Source organism: Mytilus californianus, unplaced genomic scaffold (genome assembly GCF_021869535.1).
Source record: "Mytilus californianus isolate M0D057914Y unplaced genomic scaffold, xbMytCali1.0.p SCAF_4, whole genome shotgun sequence".
Lineage (NCBI taxonomy): Eukaryota > Metazoa > Mollusca > Bivalvia > Mytilida > Mytilidae > Mytilus > Mytilus californianus.
Genome location: NW_026262690.1, coordinates 87,470,300 through 87,483,710, shown reverse-complemented (window position 1 = coordinate 87,483,710; position 13,411 = coordinate 87,470,300). Strand labels below are relative to the sequence as shown.

Below are 13,411 nucleotides of genomic sequence, written 5' to 3'. Positions count from 1 at the left end.
TATGCAATCTGTCATTCGGGATCATTGTAAACATGTCACTTTTCCAAAATATTAAAGATCTCTCCCGAGCCCCTAGTTTAAGAAATCTGCTGGTATGGGCTAAAGTGTACAAACGCAGTTTTGCTTACAGAGAGTGTTACTGTTAATGATACACACGAATGTATCATTATGTCAAAACAAAATCTGGTGTCTGTGAATATAAAGTTTCAGGTGATTGTTTACCTGCATATATTTAACACTGAAAACGTAATAAGAAATCAATTTTATTGAAATAATGGCTGGAATTATATTATTTTTCATTAGGAAAATACATGTTTTATAGAACATTCCAGTTTCCTATATGGTACGGTAATAATAAAATAAACATGTTTACATAAAGGCAACAACAGAACAAAATTTTTTCACATCATTGATACATTTATTTAGTGAATTTACTTTCATTTCACGATAGTCACTGAACCTGGTATCTATAATCGTCATTATTTCACATGTTTTATCAAATACCCATATGCTTTATTTTTTTTAGTGGTGCTCACATAGTCAATTTGATAACATGGTCATCAATCTTTTCAAAACTTTTATCAATGCCATAATTTGAAAAAAAACTGTTTCAATGTGTAAACAGCTAAACATGTCATGGTACAAAAATTATGTGATCTGTGGAAATGATGCATAGATATTACAAACATGTTCAGTTTAGCCTTAAAGAAAAGTTACTTAATGAAAAATAGAATTTATTAATTAATATGAATCGATTTAATACAATTCTAAAAAAAAAAAAAACCTTATGGAATTTATTTTATTCTTGTTGGCTCATGATAATGATATGTACAAACTATAATGACCAAATTAACAAGACTAGATTGCATCTTGAACATATAGATAACTCAATTCTACAAAAGGTTTTTTTCATGCTTGAGAAATATAATATAGGATTAGGTGTGACAAGAGCCTTTATTTGGACTGTGAAATGGCAGAAATAATGCCTAAAGCAAATATATATCAGACTTTTAAAAAATTATCATAAATAAATATCTGAGGGATTTTGTTAAATCTAAAATTGGTTTTTAAAGGGTCCAAGAAATTGTTCTTATCATACCCCTTTTTCTTTTGGAATCTCTTTCAGCTGTACTTGTAAACAAATAATAATGCCACAAAAAATTTAAACAGAATTAAAAATTCCTTTTCTTATTTTTTTCTTTTCTGGAAATTTATTTGAAACATAAATACATCAGTCTTTGGCATCACAAAAACATATAACACTGATAGGTTTCTCTGATCCAAACTATAGAATAGAAGGAATATAGACTACTTAGAAACTGATATCGATAATGTTTATACTGGTAATGTAATGTTGCTAACAACAGTTGAGCCATCAATAAAAATATTCACAACCATTTAACCAAAAATCCATGATGGTTGTAATTCTAATAATATACATGAACTAAACAGGTTGAAGATTACAATTAAATAAGGAATTATAAATAAACAAAATCATATACAATTAAAAAAGAATCAAAACAATTCTGAACCTGATTACAATATAATTGCCAAAACATGAAAGACCAAAAACTATAATAATAAAAAAAAAACACTAAAGCTATTGAGCTTGTAATTTTCAAATTTCTTTGTCTTTTTTCATATTATGCTGATAATGTTTGTACGTTTGTACATAAGTGAACTTAATGTCATTATGAAATTGCTAATATTTGTTGTCAATTTTGCCTGCTATGTGACGTCAAAATAACTGCAGCACTTAATTTCTTAACCAAATGTGAAAAACTTAAAGAGGAGCTCACAAAATCATTATCCTGTTCCAATCATTAGTGCAGAAATGCTAAAAAATTGCTTTTGGAAATCCAAACAATCACTCAAACCGAAAAAATTAAATAAGAGGTCCATAATGACATTAGTTACAGAAGATTTATGAAAAACTTTATATGAAATACAGTTAGTGCTACAACATGCCATTTTCCTTTTGTATTTCTTACAAAGTCCATGTTTTCATTGGAGTATATCAGATAAGGTAGAAAATCAAATAGCAGTTTCAAAATGCTTAATATGAAGTGCAAATAATTCTCTGAAAGTTTTACTAAAATTCAGACACTGACTTGTCTTGTCTTGGATATGAAGAGTTGATAGATAAATAAACTTCTGTAAAAGTTATATGTTATTCCACTATCAATTTTCTTATTTATTGATCCAAAGTAATTTCAGCAGAATAAATATCTGTTGACATATATCTAAGTAAAAATGGGAATTATAGTGAATAGTATGTTCATTCTCCAATCCATTTGTTCATTTGCTCTTCCATTCCCACTTTGTTTCTATGACTGGATTTCATTGGAATCTTCAGGAAATCTTCAGTACATAATGGAATTGAGCACTTTTTGTTTTATATTTGAGACATATTTTTGAGACACACAGATTTTCAAATAATCCCATGAAAAAAACATGGACTTGGCCTTTTATCTTTTTTTTAATGAAAGAAGCAGGTAATGAATTTATGAACCTGAGCTCATTTTTCTATATTAAGTGTTGCATATAGAAAATATTGAGTTGGATCTTTTCAAAGTCAATCCAAAATAATTTTTACTTACTCAGCTGATCAAATTTAACAAAAGATAAAAATGTGGCTTTAGTATTTTAAGCATGAAATTATTTCATAATATAAAAATACAAAAACTATAGCAATAGGCAAGTATTTCTTATGCATCTGGAAGACTGCAATTACCAATTTAAATGGTATCTTTATGGGGAATAAAATATATAATTATATGCCCTGTCATTATTAATGTCCTTTTACTTTCAATTTATTAAATAAAAGTCTTCATAAATGTATTTCTAAACATGATAAGAATTATAAATCTAAATTACTTCTACATCTTCTATTATTATCAATGTCTTATATTATGAATGATAGATTGTTGTTTGCATATTGTACAGTAGCAATTATTAAGAGGAAAATAAAATGCCAACAATCAATTAATTAATCAACCTTACATCTAGAATCCAGCTTCACTTACTTTAAGTATTGCATATATATGTTTACATCTTAATTTCATACTTAAAAGATATACAAGAACACATAATTGATTGCAACCTGTTCTTTTTCAAATTCTGCTTTTCCCTTTTTTCAGAATCAAACTTCATAAAAAATAATAGTATAATTTATAAAAATAATAGCTTATCAAATTGTAATAATATATGTTCATGATGAAAGGATAAAAATAAATTAAAATGCCCTTCTAAACAAATTATTATTAGATATACAATTTACATGTATGTTTTTTAGAAATGCAGGCAACAAAGAATTACGAGACTAATTGTTAAATCTTGGGATTGTTTTCAATAATATCATATGTCATATATATATATATCGTTATGAAAGTCAATATCGCCTTATTGATATATTTATGCTCTTTTTCTAAAACTTTTACATTTGAATATATAAATCTGACATTCATATTATGCATTTATTTCCTTTTAAATTGCACTTTAGGAATTTATCCTGTCACTCCCTAGATTGTACTCAAGACTTTAAAACTAATGACTTATTTGGATGAACTTCCAACGCGTACATGAAATATTATCTCTTGTGACATAAAAAAATACAAGGTAAAACATTCCTCCACTGGCAAAAAAATTTGGTGTATTAATGGAGCAACCATTTAACTTCAAAGGGGGTATGGATTTTGTCCCAGTCAGAATATTTTGTTCACGCAAAGGGCGAACATTTTTTTAGTTTTTCAACGCTATCAATCAAATTATTTTTTTCAAAATTTAACAGTATAAGGTATGGGGAAAATCTGGATTCAGGATAATTACTTTTTGTCATCTGCTTGACCCCAATATTTTTTTTCATCAAATTGAGGATCAGAATATATTTTTAGGAAAAAACCATAACCCCCTCCTTGAAGTTAAATGGTTGTTCCCTAATGAAATGGCCTTTGGTTTCCTCTTTACTTTTGAAATTACGAAAAGTATTATATTGTTTTGATTAAAGTATAATTCTTATCATACAATAAGGTTTAATCTATAAAATAAATGACTTTTTACTTTTGAACATATCCTATATTTATTTGAAAAACTGTTCCAGACAATGAAATCATGTCTTAATCAAATTTGTTTTAAAATTTGTCCAAATCTGGTAATAGATAAATTCAATGTATTAGTCACAGGCCAAATGAAGCAGAACTAATTGTTCCTATATAATCTGACTATTGAACTTAGGAAGAATTATGATATGTGACAAAATCATGAAAAGGGGAAAATTTAAATAATACTAAATGGGTGATGGAGTATGGGACTTTTCTAGCAATATTATGCAGTTTGACTCCCTAAATTTTTATAATACGTTATAGGTATTTAAAAGAGGGCTGTTCTTAGATAGGGTTGAGTAAATTCAAACAGCTGAAGGTTATGTCAAAGTTTTTCATTAAAAAAAATATTTTTATAAATATTTTTCTGAAGTTCTTTTAAAATGATTCTATTAAATATCCTTATGAATACATTTTTTTTTATAAAGTTTCCTCAAATATTGTTGCATATTTGAATGTCTCTATATTTCATATCAGATATCAGACAGCAAGTTCTTATTATTGCAATACTCACTGAGTCACATTATTCACATTAATAAAAACCTAGCATTAATTTCTGAATTACAAACAAAAATCTTAAACTCAACTTTTATCATAATTCTTATACAAAATACTAAAATTGTTCGTATTTGAAGTTTTATCAATCTTATATAACATGGTCATGTACACCTCTTCTGTCACACAATTATATTTTATGTTTATTTTAAACAATCAAACTTAGACATTTTCAAGAAAATTATATTTTCTGCAGTACTGCATTTATTCATCTTTAATAATATATATATATATTATTCCACAATGGTGAAATTCTAGGAATGACCATTAAAAAATTGAGCATTTTCAGCTTTTCAACAATAGAAAAACAAATAACTTTACTCCAGGGCTATTAAGAAAGTTTACTAAAACATTCTAAAAAGCATATTTGAATTTACAATGCACAGTTAGAAAAGCAACTAATAGCTCTGGACGGAAACTTCAAATTCGATGTCTAAATTATTGAAAGTAAGTAGTCATTTGCAAAAACATTCTTTAAACAATAATGTATCTTTATGTATTTGTAATTATCTGATCATCTGAAACACTTTCTTTTTTTACTTTACTTTTCTTATTTCTATTGTTTTATTATTTTAATATTTTTATTTATTTATATATATTATTTCATTCTAGCTATCTTTTTTCCTCTGAATTAATTTATTTACTAGTATTTAATTCTCTTAGCATTTCAAATTTAAACTTATTTTTCAAATTATATTTATAATGATTTTAATTTTTAAAGTTTTCTTATTTAAAGAAATTTAGTCCGTACTGAGAATGCCATATTGAAAATTAAAATTAAAAAACAATGTTAAACCCAAAAGAGAGACACACTTTCTATATTCTACACCTTTTTGTCTAAAGGACAGTGTTTTTAAAATTCTAACTAAAATCCAGCTTTACTTATCTGGATACATCAAATTATTTACATGAAGTAAAACAATTACTATCCACACTGATCTGTGTCCACACTTGCTTACATGAAAAAAAAACAATGGTACTTTGTACCAACATCTTTTGTTGTTTGTAAATGGAAAAAAAAAACAGTAATCTATTAATTGTAAATTTTATACTGAAAAAGTAAATACCACTGACTTGGTGGGACATCTGACAGTACTGTTCAAGGGTCCGGAAACGGTCATATTTGCCAGTCATGTCCTAAGATGAAACTATTTGTCCTAAACGAGTAATTGGGATTTAGGACAAATTTTATTTTTTTACAGAAGTAATTTCAGTCAATTCATTGACTCAATGTTTGAAATCGGATTTCTTAATCGCCATTTTGGATTTCTGATCACTTGTTTTTGTTTATAATCCTTTTCCTGTAATAAAACTGCCACTACAGTAGTTTGATAATCCTGAGGGCCCTCTTAATATCTATATCAATGCCTCCGGGAAACATTGGCTAATGATCGCTAATCACTTTTTACCTGTGGTTTTAATATTCACACCTGACAGTGATCACAAGCTCAGAATAATATCTTTAAAACATTAAAGTTCCCTGACAAGTGTATTCATTATTTATTTACTTTTCATCAAAGACAGTCATCAATTCTGATTTAAATATTAAATCCAAATTTTAATACGTAGAAAAAAGTACTATTTCATGAGTATTAACACATGCGCTTTATTTACTGTGTAATACGCATGCGTGAAATTGTCTTCAGCCAAAATATTTAATCGTAAAATGCAAATTGATCTCATTCTAAATTAAACGAGTGCAACTATTATCTGTTATATTCAAACACTTTTAAAGGTAATAAAATAAAAAAAGCCGGTGATTTCCTGTCAATTTGATAAACAAAACAAATCCCGGAAATGAATCCGGAATTATTCATACTTTAAAATATCGCAAACTTCCGGTTTTAACTTTTGTCAAATCAAAAGAAACGTAAGCAATGTCTGAGAAATTAACCATTTTGAGTCATTAAAATCATTTCAATTTTAGACTGTTGCCTTCCCTAAACTGTCCTTCATGGTAATGGTAAGACATTTACTTAGTAAATGCGGTGAAACAGCAATACAAGTTCGTCATGTTCGTTGATGCTATGAATATAGTCAAGTTGATATCGACAATTTGAAAAGGGGCATCAACTTTTCAAACATCTCAAAATGACCGAAATTGTCTGGAAAAATTTCCGGATCCTTGGTACTGTTACATATATACTATAAGGAAATACAAAAATATATTATATACAATACTGATAAAATAACTATATCACAGTAAAGACTAAGTAATATTTAGTTAACTCTAGTCATAATGAAGCAATAGTCCAAAATGACTGAATTTTCTCCATTTGAGGTGGGGATATTAAACAACAATATCTTTTACACCTATTTTTTTCTACATCAAAAATGTGTCCTTATAATTGTGTGTTTGCACAATTACAAACTGGATTTTTTTTTGCATAGACTTCTATATTGGCACATGAATCTGTATAAATATTTCTCTCTACTGTACATAACATAGATAAACTTAATATTATTATTATATTTTACCAATATGAGCAATCAAGATATCTGGATATGTTGCCTTTTTCACACAAAAATCTTATAATAAAATATCAAGTTTATTCTCCACAAAAACAATATTTAAAAATATGTGTTGTACATTTTATCATAAGATTTTTTTGTTTAAAAAGAACTGCTGAGCACTACAAATGCACCAATAATAATATAATCCATAACATTCTTTATAATTTATAAATAAGGCTATTGAAAAAAAAATAGGGCTTAGATATAATGTAGTGAAAAATGTAAAAGATAATTGATGAATCTATTTGACAGAGTTCACAAAAGTCATCTGTCTGAAAGTCAAAATTAGTAATTTGTTCTGAAAGATTTTTCAAATTATTTCTAGTTATATAATTATTGATTGTCCATTGAAAAATAGATGGTAACAGTAATAGTATATAACATATAAGGCAGAGAAATATCCTCTTTTTAAAAGATCATTGATTAAGAAAGGGGGAGATACCAAAGGATTATTCAAACTCATAAGTTGAAGACAAACTGACAATGCCATAATCTGTAAATAGCTATTTTCCTAGGCAACGTCAATGACATTGGCTCATGACATCATCCAATCTCTTTTTACTCAACTTAGAGAAACTCATATCACTTGAGAAGTTTGCGATGGAAAATTATCATATAGACAGATCAAAAGAAAATTTTAAACAAAATAGCAATAATTTACATTTTATAAAATACTAATCTAAATAATATATACAAATACACTGTACAAATGATGTACTAAAGCATGATATGTGTATTTATAAGGCAGCATCTTTACATTTTAATAACTATTTCTTAAACAATAGTTCACAAAATATTTACAAGTAACTACATTCACATGAATTCATTTTTCATTTGGTGTTCTTCAGATGTGCTACCAGTACATGCAAAACAAATATATATACCAAAAGCACAGAAGCCTTGAGGTATTTCGTTAGAATAACACAAAACCTAAATATTTCCAAATTAGAAATTTCTTTTACCTGAGTGCTACAGTTGATGGATCAAATATAAAATTGCATCATGTGAATGTGTACCCATATTTAAGTTAAAAATTAAATCTGCAGAATGAACAATTAAATCAGATGAAAAATGCACATAACATTTCGCATTCCTTCAATGAAGATCTTGCACATTGGACAATTTTGTTGTCCATTCTAATTTAAGTGAAAAGTTTAATCCTCAGAATGAACACATAAAAAAAAACACAAACATTTTCACATTCCATCAATCAAAATATTGCATAGAGGGCAATTCTGTTGTTTATTCTACTGATAGGATATCTAATGAAACAACTAAACAAACACACTTGAGATCTGTAATCTTTGGCAGAACACATTCCCCATAACAAACTAGCACTTAATTAATCCTTGTACCCTGAATTCTGAAAAATATGTGAAACAAAAGCATACTGTTAAATATATATGATTTACTAAAATGATATAATGCTTGAGATTACGTATGTTTGTTTGTTTGTTATTTGTTTTTATTATACTTCATGTCAAAATGCCAGATTTTGATTGGTTAATACAAGGGAGACAATTTACTCTATCCTATGGAAAATACTCTATTACCCTTCATGGAGACGCTTGATCAAGTGTGCTCTTTATTAAATACGGATGGTTGTTATGTACAAGACGTCAAAGTTTATTACTTTGAATTTGAAATTTAATAGACAGTAAGAACAGAACATTCAGTATAATAAATTAAATAACACATATCTGAGAGGGTGATAGAGCAGATTGTTACCCCTCTAAAAGACATTGTCAACCTTGGCTTCGCCTCAGTTGAAAATGTTTTCTTGGGGTAACAATCTGCTCTATCACCCTCTCAGCTATGTGTTATTTATATGATGTTTAACGCAACTTTCAAAAAACTTGACTTAATCATTGCAACCAGTTTTTATTGATCAGGAGAGCTGGATAATCCAGAGAAAACCCCTAATACCTAGTAACAAAACAAGTAGTCCTTGTCAATTTAGATATGAGCTGAACACATCAAGCTTAAACCTCAGAGTTGACAAGATAAACTACTTAGACCACTCAGCCACTTCTGTGTCTGAACATCATGTTCTTGAATGGTTATATTGTGCACAGCCATTCAGGGCTCGACAATAACGCTTGTCCGATTGTCTGGTACCAGAGGAAAACTAGAGGCTCTCAAGAGCCTGTGTCGCTCACCTGTATTTACTGTTGCTTTGGAAATCATGTAAAATAAGGTTAAAATCATAATTAATAGTATTAGATATTACATATTATAATGATATCTAAGATAATAACAAAAAACTGCAAAATTTCTGTAAAATTACTAACTCAGGGGCAGCAACCCAACAACAGGTTGTCAGATTCGTCTGAAAATTTCAGGGCAGATAAATCTTAATCTGATGAACATTTTTTCCACCTGTCAGATTTGCTCTTAATGCTTTAGTTTCAGAGATATAAACCAAAAACTGCATTTTACCCCTTATGTTCTATTTTTAACCAAGTTGGCTATGATGGTTGGAAGGTGGGGTTTAGTTTTAGTTTAGTTTTTTTATACTAGATACCCTAATAATGATTATGGCCAAGTATGGTTAAATTTGTCTCAGTAGTTTCAGAGAAAAAGATTTTTGTAAAAGATTACAAAAATTTACAAAAAATTGTTAAAAATTGACTATAAAGGGCAATAACTCCTAAAGGGGTTGACTGACAATTTTGGTCATCAGATTTATTTGTAGATCTTACTTTGCTGAACATTATTGCTGTTTACAGTTTATCTCTATCTATAATAGTATTCAAGATAATAACCAAAAACTGCAAAACTTCCTTAAAATTACCAATTCTGGGGCAGCAACCCAACAACAGGTTGTCAGATTTGTCTGAAAATTTCAGGGCAGATAGATCTTGACCTGATAATTAGTTTTACAGTTATGTCAGATTTACTCTAAATGCTTTGGTTTCAGAGATATAAGCCAAAATCTACATTTTACCCCTATGTTCTATTTTTAGCCATGGCGGCCATCTTGGTTGGTTGGCGGGGTCATCAGACACATTTTTTAAACTAGATACCCTAATGATGATTGTGGCCAAGTTTGGTTAAATTTGGCCCTGTGGTTTCAGAGGAGAAGATTTTTGTAAAAAGCTAACAACGACGACGACGACGACGCCGACGCCAAGTGATGAGAAAAGCTAAAAAGGTCGGACAAGTAAAAGCCATATCAAGCTTGACCGTCGGGACAAGTAAAATTATCTAGCAGAAAATAAATTAAATGATTGATCCAACTTTGATGATCAAAGTAATTATGAACAAAAAACAAGATAAAAAACAAATATTAATTTGACATGTTTACTTGCGATCGATAATTTAAAACTGGTTCTTTGTCAGATACTTTAAAACAGATAAAACGCATACTATTCTCAGAAACCAGTCTTACTGAACAGAATCTGCGATGCGCTTTGTAGATATGGCAACGTTACAAGACAGTTCGGCACCAGCACGGAAACGATTTGGCTCCATGTTTAATAGACAATTTGGCACCGTAGGAGACATTTTTAATAGACATGTTTAATAGACAGTTTGGCATTGTAGGAGACATTTCGGGACCAAAACAATCCAGTACCTGGTTTCCCTATCTTATTCTGTTGCTTTATATTAAATACCATAATTTTTTTTAACAAAAATATTTTTTAAATAAAAATGAAGAAATAATTGACCATAAAATTCTTAAAATCGTATTTGATCATATGTAGACAAAACAATACTTGATTGCTTTTGAATAAACATTTTAATATATTAAAAACAAAGCTGATTGTAGTACTGGGTATTAATCATAATAATCAATATTATACCAACATAAAAGACTAGGATACAAATCCAATTAGTGTAGACTGACAGGCCTACTATACTGTGTCTCATGTGCAGAGTCTGATGAGACTTTGGCATTGATGAAAACTAGAACCTTAGTCCTGTGACATGACTAGATTCAGTTGTTCTCAACTCATATTTTTGAAAAGGATTTCAAGAGATATAAATCAAATTCTGTTCTATTGTTTTAATTCATTTTGTTCGGTGAATCATCTTAAAATGCAAAAAAGATTAATATTAAGATATTTTTTGGACAAGTAACAATTCCATTCGGACAAGTAAGTTTTGGAATGTACTTGTCCTATTGGACAAGTTGAAAAAAAAGTTATTGTAGAGGCCTGCCATTGTCATAAAAGTAACTAAACATTGATATATGACACATTGTGGATGACAACAATTGTATAGATATTTACACTTACTTCGTTTCTATAAGGTTATTTGCTGTCAAACTGTTGATTCACTGGTTGAGGATTGTTGATCCATTCTTTCCTGAAACAAATATTCAAATATCTTTCAACTTCATATTCTAAATAACTTAGATATGTCTGTATTTGTTGTGGAGCAGTTATTCTAAGCTACATGTTAACATTACTGTCAATTTGTATTTTTCATAATAATATATACCCTGCATAAAATCATCATAGTGCTTATAGCTTTGTACAAGGAAAATAATCATATAGATTCCTTAATGTGATAGCATTTTGTAAATACTGACTTTCTTTTATAAGACCATGTTGAGGAAAACAAGACCTTTTGTATTGAAGTCATGTTCCATTGTTGATCCTGTTAAGGAACACATACATTGTGCCCTTAACTGATATAACAATGTTTCAATGTCACCAATATCTTGAAATATTAATGACCCTAAAAATAAAAAAATAAAAAGAGCCAACCAGAAGAGAAATCTAGAAGTCTTGTATGAGAAGCCTAACTTTTTTCTATTATTGTTGTTGTTCATGCAAATTGTACATCATAAAACAAATATATGGACAATAAAAAGAGGACCAAAGATATCAAGGAGGACATTCAACTCATAAGTGAAAGAAAAACTGACTACATAAGAGCAAAAATTGAAAGACAACAAAAAGAACAAGAATGTGACCATAGTACACGGATGCCCCACTCACACTATCATTTTCTATGTTCAGTAGACTGTAAAATTGGGGTCAAAACTCTAATTTGGCATTAAAATTAGAAAGATCATATCACAGGGAACATGTGTACTATGTTTCAAGTTGATTGGACTACAACTTCATCATAAACTACCTTGACCAAAAACTTTAACCTGAAGCGGGCACTATCATTTTCTATGTTCAGTGGACCATGAAATTGGGGTCAAAACTCTAATTTGGTATTAAATAAGAAAGATCATACCACAGAGAACATGTGTACTAAGTTTCAAGTTGATTGGACTTCAACTTCATCAAAAACTACCTTGACCAAAAACTTTAACCTGAAGCGGGCACTATCATTTTCTATGTTCAGTGGACCGTGAAATCAGGGTCAAAACTCTAATTTGGCATTAGAATTAGAAAGATCATATCATAGGGAACATGTGTACTAAGTTTCAAGTTGATTGGACTTCAACTACATCAAAAACCACCTTGACCACAAAATTAAACCTGAAGCGGGACGGACGGACGGACGGACAGATGGACGAACGAACGGACACACAGACTGAAAAACCTAATGCCCCTATGTGGGGCATAAAAACATGTCCAGAAAACACCACAAAATGTTCTTAACATCTACTCAAACATCTTACTGGCAGCGCAGACTAATTTTACTATATATTACACAAGAAGTATTGTTAAAGGTCTACTGACAAATATTTCAATGCATATTCCAAATCTGACCAGAAAATTAAAGATTATAATCAGCATGTCTGGTTTTTTTTTTTTATTATAATTGCTTCTTCAGAATATTCTTATAAGAGGAAAAGATAAGACAATCGCCAAAAAATCAAGAAAAATTGACCTTGCAGTCAAGGTCAATTGTTGATCAAAATGCATTGCCTATTATGATAATCTCCAACTTGTTTAATATTCTCAATCAGCATAAAAAGAAAACAAACTTGCAAGAACAAAATTATTTGACCTAGTGTCCTACAACAATTAGCATGCAACATTTTATACTGAACTGAACTTAATTTTGTCAAAAGCAAACTTTGCTCTCTTTTTTTTTTAAAACTTATGATGACATTGATAAATAGCATAATAATTTTTTTTTCTTAAAAGTTGATCTTTTTAGAAAAATTATATCATTTAATATATCATATATTTTAATAACTTTTATAAAATGATGCCAAAAATGACTCTCAAAATTCATGGTCCATAAACAATTATAAAATAAGAATAAAAATTAGTTATACAGGATTCTCTAATTCTTTTACAATTTATACCATTCTGCACTCATTGTAT

The 13,411-nt window shown here is 29.0% G+C and overlaps 1 protein-coding gene across 1 annotated transcript in view; it reads right to left on the bottom strand.

Moving 5' to 3' along the window:
- Positions 1-250: 250 nt before the first annotated feature.
- LOC127738811 (uncharacterized) overlaps positions 251-13,411 on the bottom strand; it is a 43,435-nt gene continuing 30,274 nt past the window's right edge. Inside the window, exons 9-10 of the mRNA XM_052250201.1 lie at positions 11,411-11,480; positions 251-8,532 (exon numbers count right to left, since the gene is read on the bottom strand). Coding sequence (XP_052106161.1) covers positions 11,436-11,480 — 45 coding nt within the window. The 3' untranslated portion in view covers positions 251-8,532; positions 11,411-11,435. The remainder of the gene's footprint in view (positions 8,533-11,410; positions 11,481-13,411) is intronic.